General features: G+C 41.6%; 1 protein-coding gene across 3 annotated transcripts; it reads right to left on the bottom strand.

Annotated features, from left to right (window-relative positions):
* Positions 1–65: 65 nt before the first annotated feature.
* LOC127975349 (AT-rich interactive domain-containing protein 1A) lies at positions 66–19,809 on the bottom strand. 3 transcript variants are annotated; one of them, XM_052579354.1, is made up of 20 exons: positions 18,585–19,809; positions 13,588–13,785; positions 11,617–12,240; positions 10,482–10,592; positions 8,889–9,096; positions 8,518–8,607; positions 8,234–8,404; positions 7,243–7,579; positions 6,946–7,094; positions 6,745–6,848; positions 6,447–6,653; positions 6,138–6,342; positions 5,368–5,500; positions 5,125–5,288; positions 4,898–5,039; positions 4,682–4,804; positions 4,491–4,587; positions 3,567–4,401; positions 3,338–3,468; positions 66–3,249 (listed from the first exon to the last, which is right to left on the bottom strand). In XM_052579354.1, exons 1-20 carry the CDS (start codon positions 19,482–19,484, stop codon positions 1,327–1,329), a joined length of 6,852 nt encoding a protein of 2,283 aa, XP_052435314.1. In that variant the 5' UTR covers positions 19,485–19,809; the 3' UTR covers positions 66–1,326. The 3 variants fall into 3 exon arrangements, with proteins under 3 accessions (XP_052435314.1, XP_052435313.1, XP_052435315.1); XM_052579353.1 differs by having other exon boundaries at positions 6,447–6,656; positions 18,585–19,808; XM_052579355.1 differs by having other exon boundaries at positions 5,125–5,282; positions 6,447–6,656; positions 18,585–19,808.
* Positions 19,810–21,164: the final 1,355 nt, after the last annotated feature.

Genomic DNA, 21,164 nt, shown 5'->3' with positions numbered 1-21,164 from the left:
TTCATAATTACAGAATTCTAGTTTGTTTTTAATCAGCTAAATGAAAATAATCACAAACATCTTACCAAGATTTAATGTACATTTATTCTTACCACGTGGAACATATAGTATAAAGATTTCATAGTGAATAAATGATATTCATTGAGCCAAAAAGCGGGAGAAAAACAAGGAATTTACATTAAGCTACATAGTCTGAAATACAAATATGCAGAATTCATATCACTGGAGAAAAAAAATATCTCAACTGTGTTTCTTCATCTAGAGTCATTTTGTTGTACCAGGAGATGAAATTAAAATATTTAACTTCTTTTCTGCACTATGAAGGAAACGTGGAGGCCAAAAGATGGTTCAGTTTATATACCTAGGCATTTTGATGCAATTGACCCAACTTGAGTGTCCGCTCTGATTCTTAATAGATAAAAAGGGATAAGAAGCAAGAGTGTGTGAAAGAGAGGGAGAGAGAGAGAAAAGGAGGTGAAAATGTACAACATCTTATATACAGTACAGCCTCGGCTGCATCTTAAGTTGAAAACCAGTCCTAGGAGGTGATTATTTATAGGGGTCAATTCATACAATCAAGGGTTAAAGAGGTCAGGGTGTTGTACGTCCTTGATACTTTGGGGGAGGGGGGGGGTATTCTCCTTACCAGCAAATTAACGGTTTAAAAAACGAAGCTGACTGAGCCAACATTTACCCCATGTGGAACAGTGCAGTACGTTTGCAGTATGTTTACAGTTGTGGAATACTGTACAGAAAATGATTTCTTCTGTACACGCATCCAGAAAGGTTGACCGTGTAGCATCAAAATACAACCACCAAACAATGAAGAGTCCACCTGCCAATGTGAACAAGAGCTGTGTATTATTTGCACCCTCTTGGGGAGGACAAAGAAACAATTAACCCCAAAACTCACTGTAAACAAGACAGCAACTTTGGTAAATAGTTTGTTTTTTCAAGCTATTTATTTTATTCATTTATTTATTTTATTATAAAAAAGTACTTTCCCCTCAAACAAGGACACAAAAGTTGGGGTCCCTGTCCAGGTCATCTAGTTGACATCAGTGTTACAGTTTCTGTCAGTGTGTTGAGGCTCTGCTTCATAATCCACAGCAAATTCGTGACAACCTTCCCAAAGTAAGATGCAGAGAAAAGGGGGACCAGGGGGTGTAATATGAAAGGGCTTGCATAAATAAAAAAAAAAAAAAAAAACAGAAAACAAGAAATAGTCAATTTTCTCTGTTTTCAATCTCCACTCGCCAATGGAGAGGACAGGCAAAGGGGAAGTACGAAAACCAGAGAAGGTGGAGCCACAGCTCCTCATAGCTGTCATGACTGGCCTATCAAAAAGAGTACATCACAGATGACATGGGACACCAATGAGTTCATGAGCGGGGAGACAGAAAGGTCCAGTAGCCGCGATTCATACAGCGTAAACTCAGAGTGGTTCTCCTCCACCTTAGCGAGAGCCAGCAGAGCCCGAGCAGCCCGCCGCATCATGTCCACACTCGTTGGCTCAAAGTGTGACCCCTGCATGTGCAGTAGGGAACCTTGGCTCTGTTGGAACTGCGTAGCCGCTAAGCTGTCCTCCAAGAAGCCCAATAGATTCCCTACACTGGCCTTCTGTACCGCAATGGCACGTGCTGCCATGCTGTCACCCTGTGCGAGATTGGCCAGCAGCACAACCGCCATCTCCCGACAAACAGGCACCTTTCGCTCTCCAACTAGATGCACAAGGTTACCAAACAGCTTCTCTAATCTACTAAAAGGTGGCGTCGCCAGAATGAGGTCCACATTGTTGTCCTGAATGCTGAGCTTACAGAGGGTCTCCAGGACTAGTCTCTGGGGGGACAAGGCGCCATTAAGCCCAAGACTAGGGAAGGGGTCTTGGGCTTCTGCTGAAGGACAAACGGCCCAATGGAGCAAGCCATCCAGCAGAGGCAGGCAGATGCTCTCAGTGTAGACAGAGAAGTCAAGCTGGCCTGAGATGTTGGCAAGAGTGACCAAGCAATTTTCTCGCAGTACCTCCAAACAGTCCCACCACCACTCGTCTTTCTTGCTACCAAGACTCTCATCCACCTCCTCTTCTTTCTCGTAGGTTAAAGGTGCCTGCTTGCGCTCTGGATGACGATGGTGGAGAAGCAACAGGCGGCCAAGCAGTAGCAACAGCCCTGGATGCTTTGACATCTCCGAGTCATTGCCCGGGATGAACGAGAGGCTGCGGACAATGTTGGAGACACAGATGCAGCGACGGGCAAGGGAGTCTTGCCAGTCTGAGAGCGTGACGAGAGGAGCTTCATCCTTGCTGTGTGGCTCATCTTCTAAAACGGCGATGGGGCACTGACCCTGTAATGACGGGCTTGGAGGTGCTGACCTGATGTTTTCTGAAGTTGTCGTTTCTGTTACTTGTTTCTCTTCATCTTTCTCTATGTGTGATGTCCCCTCAGAGGCAGTTTCTAGGCAGTCAGCAGGTCTGTCGTCCCTCAAGTCTGAAATTCCATTGGTCACCTTCTCAGTGGATGACTGTGGAGAGGGCTGCCGATCCACTTCTTTCCCATGCTCTTCACTGGATGAGGGCAGAGAGGGTGCCAGGTTGTCCTTCTGAGCTCCTCTCTTCCTGTCAGGGACCGGAGCAGGAAGACGCTTCCGAAGATGCAACAGGTCCATCTTGCTTTCAAAGTGGGTCTGAATGTGTTCTGTTGTATCACCTCCACCGATACTCCAGTGCAGGAGGCCGCTGTCGAATTCCTGCAACCGACCAAGCTTATTTGAGCAGTCCACCACAAATGGATCCTTTTTTCGCACAATCTTCAAGGGAAGCTTATCAAACTTGCTAGCCTGTTTGGGCTTCTCTTGAGTAACATCCAGCTCGAGACTTGGTGGCTCTGAAGTCTTGGGTTCTGCAGAGGACTCTCCTTCACTTCCTTGGCAATCTTCTTTCTTTACAGAGTCTTCAAGTGTCCTAGGCATTTCTTCCTGCTTTATCTGGAGAGGCCCTTGTGCCATGTGTTGTTCCTGATGTTTTGACCTTTGCATTTCCTCTCCTTCATCTTCCTCATCTGTTTCTCCATCTTCCTCCATGCCCTCAACCAATACCTCATCATCCACAATGTTGTCATCTGTTTTGAGCACGCTGGGATCTAAAAGAGATCTTTGTCCTGGATCCCCAATTTCATATTCCCTCAGAATCCCAAAGATCTCAATGAGGCAACGGCGGAAATACTCAACGATTAGTTCCAGGAAACCAGGGAGCTTTAAAATAACATATTAGTATATTATTTAGAATGAAACTTAAGTAAATGGCAATAAACATTTTTGTCATTGTCCAAAAATGACTCACCTGTACAAGGTTGAAATTTGAAATACTGTTGTCATCATATAACAAGATGTTGATGGTGTCTAAAGCCCATGTACTCTCTGCCAACAGTCCTGATTTAAGGGACATCATGACTCTCCATGCTTCCGGGGTACCTGCAAAAGAAGTACACAGTTATCTTTCTGTATCACAGAGGACTGAACTTGATAAATAACCAAAATGTATATTACTAAAAGAAAAAAAATGTACTTACCAATTTCTTTCATGGTAAGACGCCTACGTGGTTTGAGAATTGGTGATGTTGCCTCTATGGAACCCGGAGGGAAGGACAGGTCTCTTCTCATCATTGGAGGCTGTACTGAGGGAGGTACAATGTGAGATGCAGGCACTGGAGGTCCCGCCTTCTGCATTTTGATATTGCTGGGTATGTAGGCTGATTTGCTGGGGGAAGTCCTGCTTTCCATAAGCCGAGGCATGGGTGTGGGGCTTGACACCTGTGGAATGTGGTTTTGCATGGCTTGGGGGGGCTGGTAATTTGACTGCAAGGGTCTGCTCATTGGTGGACCTGCGCCACTAGGGCCATATGGGGGTTGTCGTGGCCCAGGCCATTGGCCCTCATGATTCATGCGTGGTTCAGATGGCAAAATGTCTTCAGATCGATTCATTGCATGGTAGCCTGGGCCTTGTCCAGGACCAGTAGGAGGTCCCTGACGATTGGGGTAACCGGGATAGCCCATTTCCCCTCTGCCCTGCCACATGCCACCTTGAGGACCATCAGGACCAGACTGCATTGGACTGGCCATCATTTGAGGAGGCATGGAACCCTGGGAGTTTGGGCCCGTGCCTGCTTGCATCCGATCTCTTCCAAAGGGGAAAGGAAACTGATTCTGGGGACCAGGTGGACGACGGTCCGATCCAGGGTATGAACTGTTATACTGGTTATACATTTCCTGACCACTTGAGGGACCACTAGGGGGAGCCTGTGGCGGTGGCTGTGGCTGCTGAGCATTGAATGGCCCACTGAACATCTCACCGTCATGATGCCGTTTAGCTGGTGGGTAACCACCATCACCTGGTCTTTTGTAGTTCTAAAGGCAACAGATTACATTTTAAATATGTGACAAGGCTTTCAGTAACATTTAGTCATCACATCACATTTAATTAACCGCTTTCTTACAGATTGTTGTTGCGGGTACATTCCAGGCTGCTGATTCGGATAGGAGCCACCAGGAGGTGCACCCTGACCAGGATACTGATTGCTATAGGACTCATGCCTGCACAAAGAACCATATGCAAGAGAAATGAGAACTAGATATAGTAGATAAACAAATACAATCTCCATAGAAACTAATCAATTAGTGGACTGACCGCTGTTGCTGTGGAGGGTAACGATTTGGTGAATACATCCCAGATTCTGCATTTGAAGTCATCATATTTGGCTGTGGCACTCCAGGCCCAATGCTGCCATCTGGGCCCATCCCTGACTCTGGTCTATGCAACACAGGAGAGGTTAGAGTTCATTGCATTATTTAAATAACACAAATGAAAGTATTAGTTTCTTCCCAAAGTAAAGTTTCAGTGTACCTCCTGTCATAGCCGGGGCCATATGGATACTGGTGCCGCTGGCCCATGGGCATGTTTCCCATAGGGCCTGGTGGTCCCCTGTTGTACTGATCACCGAGACCTGTATTGGGACCCTGCCCACCAGGCATAAACTGTTCTCCAACTAGTACCACAAAAACACAGCTCATTACTCCAAGTAGCTTGTCATGAACTATAATAGATTATGATTACATGACTACAATACAAACCTTTACGCATACCACTGAAGTGGTCTTTATTGGGTTCATAGGGTCCCATACGACCAGGCATCTCCGGGGTGCTCATGCCTGACTGGTAGCCAGAGTTTGGCGTCATAGTGTTTCTCCGAGAGAAGTCACTGTCAGCAAATGGATCTTGCAGGTTCACACTGCTCCTAAGAAACAGGTCAGGTAAGAAGTGGTTCACACTCAAATAATGCATACAGTACTGCAAGACAAGGGAGTGATTCTCACCTGCCACTTGGCATTGGGGGCAACTGGCTGTGTGGGGTGGAGGCAGGAGTAGGAGGTTTCAAGTCTCCACTTTCTGCCATGGAACTGCTGGTGGACTGTGGCGTCTGGGGCCCCTGAAGAGAGCCGGATCCAGCTGTGCCATGCAAAAATAAATACAATTACAAGATGGAGATTATTATACTTCTATGATCATTATATTTACATGCAAGTAATACAACATCAGTAGTACCACAAGCCAAATTCTTGGGCAGTTAAAAAGTGTAATGAAACGAGATATCTGGGTGGTGTTGGCGCACTGGATAAGACACATGCCTTTGGTGTGAGAGACCCCGGTTCGAATCCACTGAGAGACACCAATGTGTCCCTGAGCAAGACACTTAACCCCTAGTTGCTCCAGAGGCGTGCGACCTCTGACATAGATAGCAATTGTAAGTTGCTTTGGATAAAAGCATCAGCTAAATGAATAAATCTAAATGTAAATGAGAAATGCTCTAATGACATACACATAATCTGAACAGATCTGTTAAGATCTGCAAAAAAAGTGTTAAAAGAGTTTCACAGCCCCTCAAAGTTATACTCTGAGACTTCTGCAACTGGTCATTAAAATGCATTCAGTCATTCATGTTTAAACAATGTCATAACATATCTTTATTCTGCCTTTTTCATATGTGCTTTTAAATAAAGTGCTTAAATTGCACATACAGTATTAATTCATAAACCTATGACGGTGATGTTTCTCAATTGTAAAGATCCAAGACACCAGAACTCACCTGGGGAGGGAGGCTGAATCTTGGCCTGGTTCTTTTTGCTATCTCCAGTCATAATGTCAGGTGGCGGGTCTTCTCCACGCTCAATCTTACATTCAAAAGCATACAGACATTGAATGTACTGCTTTTTCAGAGAGCTGGCAGCACTGCTGGAGGTCCCCACATTCAGATTTGTGGCCAACTCTCTCCATTTTTTGTTCTTATTAACCTGCAATTACAAGGACGCCAAAGGATATAAAGTCAACAACCTTGAGGGAAAATGAGTTGAGACCTTCAACAGTATCTTAATGTGTATGGACAACTTGAATATACCTGTGTAAGACCTCCAATCTCCTTGACAGACACGTAGAGGCGGAAGAGATCAAGGGGCTTGCGTCCCACCGCTGGCAGGTTACTCATGCCCATAGCTTTTTCTTCTATGAAAGCCAAGTATCGGTCTACCCACATCTTTCTTTCTGGCTCTGGGCCTAGTTCATACAACCGAGTGATCTTCTCATTGGTTGTTGTGGAGGAACTTGACTTCTAGGCAGAAGCAGTTTATAAAAAAGGAATTACACAGGAAGTGCATCAAAGGATGACTGATTTCTTCCGTAAAGAATGTTAAGCAAACCTTGGATTTTGATTCTGTCTTGGGTGTCCCCTCAACTTTATTATTCATTTTCTGGGCTTGGTTAAGTTTCCCATCCATAGCAAAGTCCGGACCAGGGGACATGCCTAAGAGAAAAACACATACATTAACCATGATTGTGTCCTGGCAGCTAGGTTTTAATTTTTTTATACCATACAAAAACAGATTTTTTTTCTATCTTACCACTAGTGTTATTAGCCATGTTAACACCCATAGGATAGGGGGAACCCTGGGTATTCATCATTCCAGGCATGTTGTTCATGGAAGGGCCATATGAAGGTCCTGAGCCCATCATACCAGGACCAGGAGACATATTGGGGTAACCTGGTAGCCTGGAGTCAAAACACATTTAACTTCAAACTACCTGACTGGATCCAGTTTGTACTCAAAAAAAAAAAATGAAACAAAAAAAAAAGGCTAACAAATCATGCATTTGAGACAGAACAATGATAATGCACAACTTCAGTTGTATTTCAGTACCTGTTGTGTATCGAGTTGGTGGGTCCATGCTGCATTAATGCGGCATCCTGTGGCTTTCTGTTGAGTCCTGGAGGTGGGCACATCCCAGTTCCCACTTGAGGGGGAATGCTGCCCATATTGGGACCCATATTGGGACTCATGTTGGGACCCATGTTGGGACCCATGTTGGGGCCATAGGGACGTGCACCCATCTGTCCGTGAGGCATCCTTCCAGCCGGCATGCCAGCAAACACTGGTCCTCCTCCTTGTCCAGTCATAGGGTTAACGGTTCCGCCCATGCCAGGGCCCGGGTAATTGGCATTAGGCATGCCACTGTAACCAGGCTGCCTGGGGTAACCTGAAGAGGAAGACAGGAAGTTGTAATTTGATACAAGTTTCCACAATTGTGAAAAAAGTACAGTACAGTTTTACATGCATGCATAGAAATGCAAAACAAATCTACATAATGTTATATTAATAATAGTTTTACAATGACAATAAAAGCTGATCGAGAGGCTGATCTGAAAAAAAAGTTCAAATCGAACCAGTATTACAATTTGGGAATGAAACAAAGTCTGAACACCACAACAGAATAAGGAATTTAACAATAAGCATTGGCTGAATGGTTTGGGGTATGGTTGCCTCATTGGTGGGCTTGTTAGAACAGTTTCAGGCCCTTGAGAGTTTTAGAAGCATAAAACGCTGCAGTAACCCACAGCCACTGTAGCTGCTCAACTGACGTGAGCCATGCTACGTCAACTTCCTTTTTTTCACTGATGCTAAAAATATCCACGCTGTGATCCACTGGTCGCACAGAGAGAAAAAGAGAAAGAGTGAAAAGGATTTGGAGGGACAGCAAGAAGACAAAGATAAAAGCCCAATATCTGCACCTCCACTACAGTAACTTCTCTCAACAAGGGTTCCATTTTTTAAATGTATATTTTTCTTAATTGTTCTAGATGAGATGCATTTGCATTAAATTATAGTCAGCGGTTACCACTGAGCCACTTACCCTGTGGGCCATATTGACCACCTTGAGGCCCATAGTTTGCCATAGAGTTATTCTGCTGATAAGGGACTATTCCAGCATGCACCTGACCTCCAGATGACTGACGAGGAGACAACGCAGAGTTTGACTGTGGAGACCCATAGGGTGCCATCTGAGGGTTTCTCTGCATATATCCTGTGCAGACAAAAAGATTAATGTATAGATACAATAAATAAAAATAGAGCATCAGGATGGAAAACAAGTCCTATCTTTTATTTTTTATTTATTTTTTATACAGACTGAGTTACCTCTTTCTTGGCCAATGCCAGGTTGATTCATTGAAGGTTGCATCATCCCATCAGACTGTCCACTTGAAGGACGGGGAGGCATCTGGTTCCCTAAAAATGAGAAATTCAAATAATGTAGTTAAACTAAAACAAACTAAAATATTATATATATATCACATTCACATTCTATAACTTGAAAAACCATCTTTGTTTAGGGAGGATAAACTGGTATTCAAAACACAAACTCACGCCATACGCTCCAAAAAAGAAAAAAAATTGTTGCAACAACATAGTTTATATTTATATATTTTTAACTATTCCAAAGTATCTTCCCAATGACTGTCAATGTACATGAACACATTTCAAAATAATTGAAGAAATACTAGCCCTACCTGGCATCGTGGCAGGGGACAGGGGTCCAGAACGAGATGCTGAGGCGCTGGCAGGAGAGCCCACCGGTGGGGAAGTGTGAGGGGAGAAGGGTGACTGTGCTGGATTGCTCTGTTCTCCTTGACTGCTGGATACTCCAGATGTGCTGACTCCAGGGCTCAAAGTGCCCTCCGCACCAGTAGGCAGGTCATCAATTGAGCCGGATAGGTCCTAAGCAAAGAGAACCGTAGAAAGAAGGTTAGAAAAATCAAAGCTGGAAGTCGTAATGTAATGGTAGTAGTATGTAATAGAAAAAAAGGAGGTTGGAAACTTTCCAATGATGGTTCATTAGATGAATGGCAGATCTGAATGCAAGCTCCGGTTTAAGCAGACTAAACGATTGGAGTCTGGCAAGTGTCACCAGAGAGAAGTCTCATTTCACTGAAAGGTTTGAGTTATGATGTTAAGAACTTAAAATAATTTTGAAAAATGAAATCGGTCACAGTAAGACCAAGAACATTCATTTAGGAAATGCATGTTATTTCCATTTCATGCACTGCAAATATAAACGTATTTGGAAAAAAATAATCAGTGTTCCCATAGAAAGACAAAAACACAAATAGAAGAGAGAAAAAAAAAAAAAAAAACGGCTCAGCTGGTGTTATAATTTGGTGTTCCAGCATTTCTGCTAGGGGTTTAAAAACGAAGCTGTCAGCTGTCTCAAGGAATTCACTGCGTTATCTTTATTTTACTAACATTTTCCTATCCAATCGAAAGCATTGAGATAGTTTATTCACAGATATTCAAATATTGATAAAAAATAAATCCACATTCGGAATCATATATGTCTTGCATGCTCTGGATAAGGTTTGTTGCTTAATTGTCAGGCCAAGGCAAGATAGATATTCTTTACTGAAAATAAGCCCAAGGACGCACTCACAAAAAACTAAAAATTATATATATATATATATATATATATATCAGGAGCACAATAGCAAAATTTTATTATACCACAAAAACTTTTCTTCTTTAGAATAAATCTTTCGGTGACAGCTTCTTCCAGTCGGCAACAATGAACTCTTGTACACATACAATCAGCCTGCTGGCCTTATTTATCTCATCTAGGAGGGGAAAAAAAGTGAGATCATAGCGTCCCTGAGGTTGCCATAGCTGCGGCAGTCGGCTGCACGTGTGCCATGTCGGCGCAGCTGGGTGTCTCTCCATGTGTCCTTTTCAGACACAGTCTGGCAGGTCATAACACACACTCAAATGCAATTAAATCTCAAAGACAAAGAAGCAGAATTCAAATGAAGAGTTCAAAAAAAAGGTACAGAGAGAACCGATAGCATATATTTCCGTGACCGACTACATAAAGTTCTTCATTTAGCAACAACCCCAAAGGTCCTACATAATCACTCCAGAGATAAAGGTGCAGCTGAGGCTGAATTCTGCACACATCTTCAAGCTGATTACCTCAAACTAAAAGTAAACATAAAAATAGCGTTTGACTGAAACAACGTGATCGCGCATTCGTGAATCTGTCAAATTCACAATGCATCTTAATATGCGGTTGGACGCAGTCAACAGCTTGTGTGAGATGAAAGTGTCAGACTCACTGGTAGACTGGAGGGTCTGCCCTGCATGTCCTCTGTGCTGCTCTTCGATGTCAGAGGCGGACCGGAGGGGGGAGCGCTGGACTGGGAGCTAAAAGACTCCTGGGAAATCTCCTGTGGGGGGAAAAGGGCAGCCCAGGTCAGTCGAAGGTGTTATTTTGGACAGTGGACACATATATAGATGCTTTTGCTTACAGATATTACATGCGTTTCGGTCAGTTTCACTGTTAGTAATGAAAGTTTCTGTTTTTGTACTTAAGAATAACCAGTTGTAATACAGCTTTTATTACCATACGAGTCTGTAAATGTGGTGGCACTTTGAAATTAAATGCATTCCAGACATCAAATAAATGCAAATACAGACATCCAATTTAGTTCAAACACACAAAGTGAATATTAAACATACTATTAACATCCCACTTTAAATTTGCATATGTTCAGAAATAAACATAGTAACTGGGATTAAAAACACCATCCAGTTTAGCAAACTTATGCATTTACATTTTATTCGGCAGATACTTTAATAACACTTTACACTAAGATTACATTCATTAATATTAGTCAATGCATTAGGTTTAAACTAACAATCAACAACCATTTCATTTTATTTATTTTTTTTACCTAGATTAATAAATGCTGTAACAGTGAACAATAATACATTTCTGAATTCACTTAATATTCCATAATAGATTTTTATTAGAAAATAAGACATTACTGTGGAGTCAGTAAGATTATTTTGTTTTTAAACAAAGTCTCTTCTGTTCACAAAGACAGCATTCATCTGATCAAAAACTTTTAAAAATGTAACAAAGTTACTGTTCTAAATTGTTTTCTATTGCCCTTATTTTAAAATGCAATTAATTCCTGTGATCAAAATTTTTTCATCATTCATTTTCATTACTCCAGTCTTCAGTGCCACATGATCCTTGAAAAATTAATCCAATGTTAATGCTAATAAGCATTTACCCAGTGATAATAGTGTAAAAGTGTTGATGATTGTTAATCACTTAATATACTTTAGAGCTGTTGCTGGAGGGCCCCGTGGTGACAGTCGATCTCAGTAACTCTCACTCTCATTATCTCATATTCATCTACCCTGAACCACCACTTTAATACGAAAGTAAAAAGCTTAAGTTACCTGAGGAGGAGGCGGAGGAAAACGCTGATACGGCGATTGTTGTTGCTGCTGCTGCTGCTGTTGTGGGGGATTCTGGGAGTACGATGAGGGCTGTCCCTGTGGCATCTGTCCGTGTCCCACGGGCGGCTGAGAAGCAGGTGTGGGCGTCTGCGGTGGCTGCTGTGATGTTGCCGGCGGCGGCTGCTGCTGCTGTTGTTGGGGGCCTTGGGCAGGAGGGTAACTGGGTTGGGATGCAGGAGGAGCCTGGGAGCTCCCCTGCTGCGAGGGCTGGGACTGAGGCACCTGTTGCTGTGGATAGGGAGACAGGCTGGTCTGGGGCGGTGCAGAGGACTGTGAGTATGGAGACTGCGATGGGCCTGGTGAAGGGCCGGTCATCTGCCCCTGTGGCTGCTGGGGCATATGGGGTTGTTGGTAAGGAGGACCAGTCTGTCCGTGTGGGCCAGATGACTGAGGGCCATGAGATTGCTGTGAATAAGGTCCCTGACCTCCTGGTTGCCCTGGGGAAGGCCCAGGATATTGTGACTGCTGCTGGCCCGAGTGAGGCCCCTGACCATGCTGGCCGAAATAGGGCTGCTGCCCCTGCTGCACATAACCCCCTGGTCCCTGCTGTCCATATGATGGCATCTGTGCAATTAAGTAGGATGGCACTAAAGATCAGTACACTCATGATATTTCCCACATTTATTTATAATCACAAAAAAGAAACAGTTATTTTATTTACATGCTATAGACAAGGCTGCCACGTGAATCTGTGACACTGACATGTTTTTCCCGTTCTTTAGTGTATAGCTGCTCTGAAGCAATCAGTGTTGTAATAAGCCTTATACAAGTAGACTTCTTGAAGTTCCATTACTTTTCCATTTCGTTCTTGATTCAAGGATGAGAATTCATAGTTTTAATTTGCTACTTTTTAAAAATGTACTAAATGTTATCAAAATGTCCTGAGATGTAAAAGTGCACTGCTCAAGGTTTTTTAAGCACTCAGCATTAATAGAAAATCAAAAATTTCCATGACTCTCAGCACTGAAAATTAAAATTTTTAAATTCCATGTTATTGTTAATAGGAGTTCACATAAATAATATTTAATATTAAAACTGTGACAAAGTTTTTGCTAAAAGTGATAACTTTTTATCCTTCCTATTCCCTACACAATAAGACAAGGATAAAATATAGTTATTGTTCCTGAAAGTGTGACCTTGTCCAGCATCGCATTTGTGATTATTTATTAAGGCTAGGAATGGCTAAAGAGCCCATGATAGCTGGGACACAATATGCTACACGTTGCTATTTTTGTCGAGCTTCGTTACACCAAACACTATGATACACTGTGATTTAACCCAAAAATGAAAGCACCCCCCACAAACCCCTTTACATCAAATTGATATAATTCTCATTTGTTTTTATTTTTCACAGAAAGTTAAACATAAAAGATTCAGGTGATATTGGACAAATAACCACATTGTAAAACAATGTTGAATTTAAGTTGTCATAAACATTTTATTTTTTTAATTATAGAATTACAGGTTAAGATCAAAGATAACAATGGCCTGAGTATAACAACCCATCTTGAATTGTTAATAATTTATAACTATAGAATTTTCTTACTGCATCAATGTTAATAACCCTAAATTTGACTACAATTTAATGTTAAACTATTAGTAATCTGACTTTATACAAAAGTTTTTGTTTGTTTTTACCTTGAAGACAGTATCTGTGTATTTCTACTGCTAAACTAACTTTCAAATCTTAAAAACCATGCTAAAGAAATGACATAACGATGCCAACACTTAACACAATTGTGTATTTTCCCTCACTTCTAATTAATTCAGAAAGCACCTTGCAATAGGTTACAAAAAAAAAAAAAAAATCATTACTATCTTAAATTATAATTACCAAGATTTTCACTCATTTAACTACAACTGTGTAGAATAGGAAATGCTAAGAGAAAAATGCTGAGAAAGATCACTGACCTGCTGTCCATACTGCACACGTCCTTGCATGCCCATGGGGTATCTCTGAGGACCAGAGGGCCCGTAGACCTGGCCTGGGTAAGCAGACCCCTGCTGGGGCCCCGGAGGAGGCCCTTGATGGGGCTGCTGGGAGTAAGGCCCACCCGACCCATAAGGCTGACTGCGCATTTTCCCCATTTGATCCATGGAGCCTGGAGTCTGTGGAACGAGAGTGACAAAGTAGTTTGAGCAAAGGTATCTCACAGATAAACTGAGTTTCACACAAAGACATCTACAAAGCTTCTTAAAAACTCAAGGACACATTTTCCGAAACCACTGAAATCAAACCATTATTCTGTACTTCTGCACTCCCGCATTAGAGAATTTGATTTTAAAAAGCCAGGGTGGAAATGAAAGAATAGCAAGGAGAGAATAAAAATGCAAGAAACCACAAGAGAACAGGAGCGAGAACACCCGATGTTGGAAAAAGGAGAAGGAAAAAGAGAGACCGCAAATAACCCTCTGCTGCCGATTCCCACGGTTATTAACCTGACCGTTACCTTGCACAGCCTTAGTTAAGGAAGTCAACAGTGCTATATATAACTCATTTCAAATAGAGGGCAGTCTGCCGAATTTTTAACACATCCCAGCTGTAGCCTCGGCCAAGCCAGCTTTTCCTTTTTTCGGAAAAAGACGGCAATCTTGGCACCGAATGAATGACACAGGGCTTAATGACATGAGAGGAGAGGTCCAGCTTGACTTGTAATGAGATGAACGCTGGAGCATAGAAATCCAAGATAAGGGGGTCACGTAAATATTGGAGTGGGAATACAAGTCATTCTGTTGTAAACTAACAAATAGCAACTACAGTGAACAAACACTGATGGACAACAAAATACACCAAGTTTCCAGCGTTCAATTCTGATATTTCCAGAAAATGGAACCATATTAATTGAATCAGCTTAAAACATATTCTTTCGCAAAGTAAATGTGACTGATTCAAACATCACTTGCCAACACTTGAAATTTAAAAAAACAGACCAAAGATGACTTTATTTTCCTTTTAGAAGCGATGACAATCCTAGTTGATAATATTATTTACTTAAACATTTATTTTCACTGTGTGTATTTAACTATTTTTTTTTATATTATTAACAAGTAAATGTTAATTCAATTAACTTCCATATAATATCCTGAAGGTCAGCTTAATACATTTACCAAGCAACCAAATTAACCAGCGTTCACCTTCACAAAATGAGATATCAAAATTCAGTTCAAACTTTTGGGGTAAGTAAAATCTGTTTTTGAAAGAAATTAATACTTGTATTCATCAAGGATGCAATAAATTGAAGGTGACAGTAAAGGCATTTATAATGTAAGAAAAGGTTTCTATAAATGCTAAAATATCTCAAATAAAATAATGCAACTTTGTGAATATGGGAATTACTTTAATAAGCTTTTTAATTAGCCACTTTCCTAAAGAATGTGTCATTTAGAGACATTGCCCGGATACTGTTATACACTGCATATCTATAAAGTTTCAATATTTATTTTGAATATCATGCTGCTAGTATGATTATGATGTCAAGCTTCAGGTGATAATCATTACTTTATTCAAATATTCCTTAAGCAATGGATGAATCATTGTTATAATAAAGAGAACTTTAATTTTTATAAATTCATTTCAGAAAACATAAGCTACACAACTTTTAATCAAATACCATAAATGCAGTTAGAAGGTGCACATATTCATATCACTTTCAAGTCTCACATTGATATCACAAAGTCCTTCTTTTTATCTGATGACCCAGAACATAAAAAAAAAAAAAATTATTTTAGTTTTTAAATGTTAAATGACAATGTACAAATGCATTTATTCATGCATATGCTGGCTGCCTATTCAAAGGTTACATTGACTTATGAAATCCACTTTGATATAAAGTGTTAAACTGACAGAGGCAAAACTAGGAAGTTACCAAACTAAACTCTGTCAAATGACCCTTTGTTCAATCTTTTTTATGTATCATTGTGTCTAGCGAATATAAGTCAGACTGGATGGCACAATCATCCGTTCTTCACAGATGACTCAAACATGACCAAAGCTTAAAAATGATTACTGAATGACAACATGAAAATATAATAAACAAAAGTACACTGTGTCATCTGACAAGGGAAACCTCATCTAGGTTGTCTGTCTAATATCTAGGAGGCTCGTTTAGAATCTGGCTGGAGGACTACGGCTGTAAACGATTTAAAGTGTGAAACGACTCAGGGCAAGCTGCTCTTGACATTTTCCAGTGTCCGAATGGAAAAATAAAATAAATAAAAGCAGCACATGGCTAATCTGCATAAGATAAAGTGAGGGCTCCCTTGGCAGGAGAGGCTGCTGGACGGACGCTGTGATTGGCCATGGCCACGGGTGATGGGGTGCACACCAGAAGACTGAAGGCAGGACGCCATGCAAACGCTGCAGTAAGCAGAACTCGGCCTGAGATTAAATATAAAGTAATTATAGGAGAAAGTTCAAAGCTACTTCAAAATGAACCTATTAAGATAATATAATTAATAACCAAGAAGTTCTGTACAAAAACTGAAAGACCTACATTACTTTTTGGAGTCAAAGAAAGTTTTTTTTATTTTTTTTTATTAATAATATTATTTAGCAAGGACGCATTAAATTGATCAAAAGTGACAGCAAGTACTTTTATAGCGTCATGAAAAACAATTTAAATGCTGCTCTTTTGAACTTTTTATTCACAGAATCCGACCTCTGAAAACGCTTTTCAACAATGATAATGAGAAATTTCTTGAGCACACTATCAGCATATTAGAATGATTTCTGAAGGATCACTTAAAAAACTGAAGTAACGGCTGCTTCGCCATTAAAGGAATAGGCCTATATCACTTTAAAAAAGTAATCAATTTTAATAGTATAATCAGAGTTTGTTTTTATATAGTATATTACCGTTTCTACTGATACTGATCAAATAAATGCAGGCATTGTGAACAAAAACCTTCAACTGACATGACTGTTTTAGTTAGTGGGACATGTTTGGGCCCACAGACAAGCACTTCCCTTAATGTAAAGCACTTTGAGTGCCTAGAAAAGCACTATAGAAATGTAGTGAATTATTGTTACTATTAAAAGACAAAAAAAAATCCCATAATCCTAATCTTGCTAACAAAAAAGAATAATGTTCAGATTTTAAGATGGAGGCAAGAAAAAAAACAGGTTGAAATTCTGGTAAAAAAAACAAAAACAAACATTTCACAGGTTCTCATTTCACAATTACATATTGTTATTAATGAAGGAAACTTCAAAACAAAAATAGCCTAAATAAAAATAAACAAAATCTAAATAAGAAATTCTAGGCCAAAAGGAAAACTTGCAAACCGAGTTTCAATCTCCTCTTCACATTGAACAGCAACAAAAGTGAAGCACATGTAGCCTCAACCTAATATGATAAACTAGGTTAACTGTGGTAAACAGATGCTGCTCAACCTTGAAATTGCACTTAAGTGTTTGGACACATCTGAGACAAACAATCATGATAGGCACCACATGAACAAGCATTTAGCATATGCAGAGAATGACAAGTCAGGAAACGGAGCACAAAATCATACTGTAAACAACTGACATGAATTAAGGAGAATTCAAAAAGATTGTCTCGCTCGATATCCAACAGGCTGGAGAAATAAGACACAGGCTATTCAAGTGTCTTCAATAACCGAAACTCCAACAACGAACTAAAGATTCCCAGTTGATGAGTGACATGAAACCAGTTTCCAATCACAAATTTAGCTGTTATTGACATTCTTTGAATAAAAATGCAAAAATCTGTATTTTATTCCCCTGTATAATAAAAAGAGAGGACTTCCACACATCCTTTTTAAATATTATTGCATATATTTGTTTTTTTTTACAGTTACATGTGTGCATATGTAATGCATGTAAAACGTCATCTGACAACATTCTGTTAAAAGTATCAGTCTCTGAACACAACCCTTACTTATTGGATTAATAAAATCCTAAATATGCAAAATCTCCAATATGTAGAATTAATCTTAAAAGCACTGGCCAACATTTATTTCATATAAACAAAACACTACTAAAAGAGTGAGGGAGGAGAGCAACATGAACTAATCAGCAAGTGTTTCAGTGTTACATCATATGCAATTATAAATGGCCAAGAGCACAGGATGCAGAGCCAATCAGATCTCAGCGAGCATGTCAACTCAAGACCAACTGTCTCCTGCCTTTGACAGGAGGATTTTACCTCCACAATTCAAATCCCACTGCAAACCAATCTGCACTTACTCAAATCACTGGGCTTGTGTTTACAAGCTGCGCGCACACAGACTGACATTCAACTGAGTCCACGCTTTAAAAACTAAGTTTTTCTGCATCAAATGTACTAGTACCGTCCTATTAAAACGTGTTGAAATAAATGTTCGACTAAAAATGAGGATTATCGGCAAATGTTTTTCTACTGTAAAAGTGTGACACTCACGTATCCGTTTACACAACATGGGTTTTTCCACTTGAAATATTAGCTAATATTATGTTAATCATCTAATTAACATCAGAACTGACATACGACACACCAACAGGTTAAATATCGCATATTAGATAAATATACAGAATATTAATCCATATATAAACACAGAAATGCCTATGAGGGAACAGCTAAATGCGTTTAAACCTTCTTGGAGGAGAAGCAGTCTGAGGTGAATACGCATTTTCAATCGGAGATCTACCTTCAGCTCCAGCAATAATAGGCAACAGTTTTCACCTCACAACACAAGTTCAGCCACCAAGCTTGCGGCTTCAGGAAAGTTTCGTTATTTTAAATAAATATAAGCAGTTAAGGCAAGGGCTGCTATGAAAAACCAAACAGGCAGCCATTTTATAGTCTCTTGCTCAGACAATAGCTAACACAGTGCGTTTCAACCACTCGTATGACTTTAGCAAAGCGAGAGAGAGGCCGTTTTCAAAGGCAATAGGGTTGTAATTTTACCTGGTTTCTACCCAAGGGTTGCCCGGTACTTCCAGGACTCATGGGTTGCGGGTGATGGGTTCTTTGTTGCCAACCCGGATGGCCCCCACCGTACTGCCCTCCGCTGCTGCCCATATCTGCTGGTCCCTTAGCACCGTCCTGACCGCTGTAGTCGCTCGGTGGGTAATTCGAGTAAGTCCGGGCACCGCTCGGTGAGGTGAGAAGCTGGTTGAGGGTCGGAGTGGATGTAGGCTGCGGGTTTCCCATGTTATACCGCTGATTGCTGTAAGATGCAGTCGCTGCTGACTGCTGCTGCTTGGCTGACTGCACCCCTACCGCCTGGGCTTGAGGAGCGCTGCGCGGAGAGTTCATGCCGTAGCCCTGGCCCGGGTACGGGCTTCGGTTCCCGAACGGACTGTAGTTGTTGTACTGGTGGTTCGGGAAGCCGTGATCGTGGGAGTTGGGCTGATAGGGGTCCATCATGCTGCTCGACAGCGCGCCTGGCCCCGCTGCAGCTGCCATGCCAGGGCTTTGTTGTCCGCCATGTTGATGAAAAGGGGCCCGGCTGTAGTGCTGCGCGTAGTTATAGGAAGCAGGCTGAAACCCGGGCGCGTGATGGTGTACCATCCCGGGGTGGTTGTTCCCCTCCGGTCCGGTGGTCTCATTCTGATTATTGTTCACCCTCGACGGATTCCCGTTGCCGTTCTTCATCTCCGACTCCCCTCCTCCCCCAGCATTTCCCACATCGGCCCGGTCCTGCAGTTCCCCGCGAGCCGGAGATCCGCTCTCGAGTCCCGGCTCCTTATTTTCCTGCTGCTTCTCCCCCGGTACCGACTCCTCCTTTGGGTCTCGATCCGGTTTTTTCAGCTCGGAAAGCGGGCTGGCGTTGAGAGAGGTAGCGCTGGCGACCTGAGCGGCCATGATCCCCCCCTCCTCCTCCTCCTCTCCCTCTCGGCGAGTCGGTCACAATCAAACGCGAAACATTGAATGTAAATACAATAGTTTTACAACAATTTACCCGTGTCCCGACTCATCCCCACCCCTTTCACCGGACCGAATCCGGACTCCACTGTCGGCTCCGTTTTTTAGTCTCTCTGGCACCGAGTTCCCGGCAAATTAAATTTAACCGACACGAAATTTGTGGGGGTTCTGTTGCAGAAGTAGACTACAGCCGAGGAACGGATCACACCAGCACGAGGCTCACTGAGATACAGCCATTTTACCGAGGTGCGCTGAGAGCAGTAAAACACGGCTCGGACTATTTTGGAGTGCGGAATGGATTCAGAGAAGGGGGGGCTGGGTAGAGGGGGGTGTTAAATTGACGTTGCATAACGGCAGAGTTGAAAACTGTTCCTCGAACAGAGTTTTTGGTGGGAAAACTGTGGCTGGAGTGAAAGTGAACGAAACCATATAGTTAGACATTAGGATTGCACTGTTGCATGCATGCAGTCTCTCCATGAAGTAAACTTGTCTTACTGGTTTTGCTGTTGCACTGCCTATAAAATACCAAAGTCTGCACAAACAAAAATACACACACACACCTACTTCACTCTCAACCTCAAAATGGGCTATTAGAAAAATGGATAGACAACATATTTTAGGCCTACATACAATATAAATTCTGTTTTGTAGTGTATGTAAGGCCTATGCCTGGTGTTGACTTGCCTTGGTTAAATAAATGTTAATGAATGTATCTAACATCCCATGTTTTAGGAAAGCACGGGGAAAAAAATGAAACATTTCTATCAAGAATTTTGACCATATGCATGTGTAGAGAATAAATAAAGGATAGTAAAAAAAAAAAAAAATGGTATTTTGTTACAAATTCATCTGTTGCTTGGCAGAAGCTGGCCTAAATAGGCATATGCCAACATCTTCGTAAAACTATGCAAAGTAAAATGAAATATGCTCAAGACAGCGTTAAAAACAGATTATGTGTGACTGTGGGGGTTTAATCATTTTAAAATAGCAAATTTTGCCCTTTAGCCAAAGTTATGTTAAATATCATATAGAAGGGCCTATACATGGATTTATCAATACATTTGGCTAACAGTATTGGCGCGGTGTAGGATCAGTCAAACTGGTTGAGAAACACTGTTTTAGGGGGTTGTGCTGATTGAAATGCTTTAGGAAAGTAAGAGAAGGGAGGGTTGGTGGTGGGTTGAGCTAGTCTGCGAGCAGGAAGTGAAAATTAAAAACGAGAGGGAGGGAGAGAGCACGAGTAAAGAAGAAAATCAGATAAACCTCACAAAGTGACTGAAAGGCAGAATACATTATCATCACAGAATAAGCCCATCTATTTATACTGTGGTTCAGTTTGGAATCTAAAAAGAGACAGAAAGGATCTCTGGGGGAAATATCTTTTGAGGAGAATAACACAGCGTCTCTGGTTCTCTGCTCTCCCCTCCCCTCCCCCTCTCACTCGAGCTGAAGCTCTGCTGCTCTGCTCTGGTATCTCAGTGTGGGGGATGGGCAGAGCAGCACAGCACAGCGCACAGTCTTAATGCAATGCAGAGCCGCTAGCACTGCTGGCCAACTCTGCCCGTGTCCTGTGAAGTAGGAAGATTCTCCCTGTCACTTTTTGACAGCATGTTGAATCTG

The sequence above is a fragment of the Carassius gibelio genome, chromosome B16 (assembly GCF_023724105.1).
Source record: "Carassius gibelio isolate Cgi1373 ecotype wild population from Czech Republic chromosome B16, carGib1.2-hapl.c, whole genome shotgun sequence".
Classification (NCBI taxonomy): domain Eukaryota; kingdom Metazoa; phylum Chordata; class Actinopteri; order Cypriniformes; family Cyprinidae; genus Carassius; species Carassius gibelio.
This window is presented reverse-complemented; position numbering and strand designations above follow the sequence as displayed.

What these genes read in the sequence shown, in the direction of transcription:
- LOC127975349 (XM_052579353.1), bottom strand. Translation starts at nt 19,484, where the DNA reads ATGGCCGCTCAGGTCGCCAGCGCTACCTCTCTCAACGCCAGCCCGCTT. An exon ending in GCAGACCCTCCAGTCTACCA is followed by an intron (nt 9,097 to 10,481) that starts GTGAGTCTGACA and finishes CTCTTTGCTTAG; the next exon opens with GACCTATCCGGCTCAATTGA. An exon ending in AGACAGAATCAAAATCCAAG is followed by an intron (nt 6,657 to 6,744) that starts GTTTGCTTAACA and finishes GCTTCTGCCTAG; the next exon opens with AAGTCAAGTTCCTCCACAAC.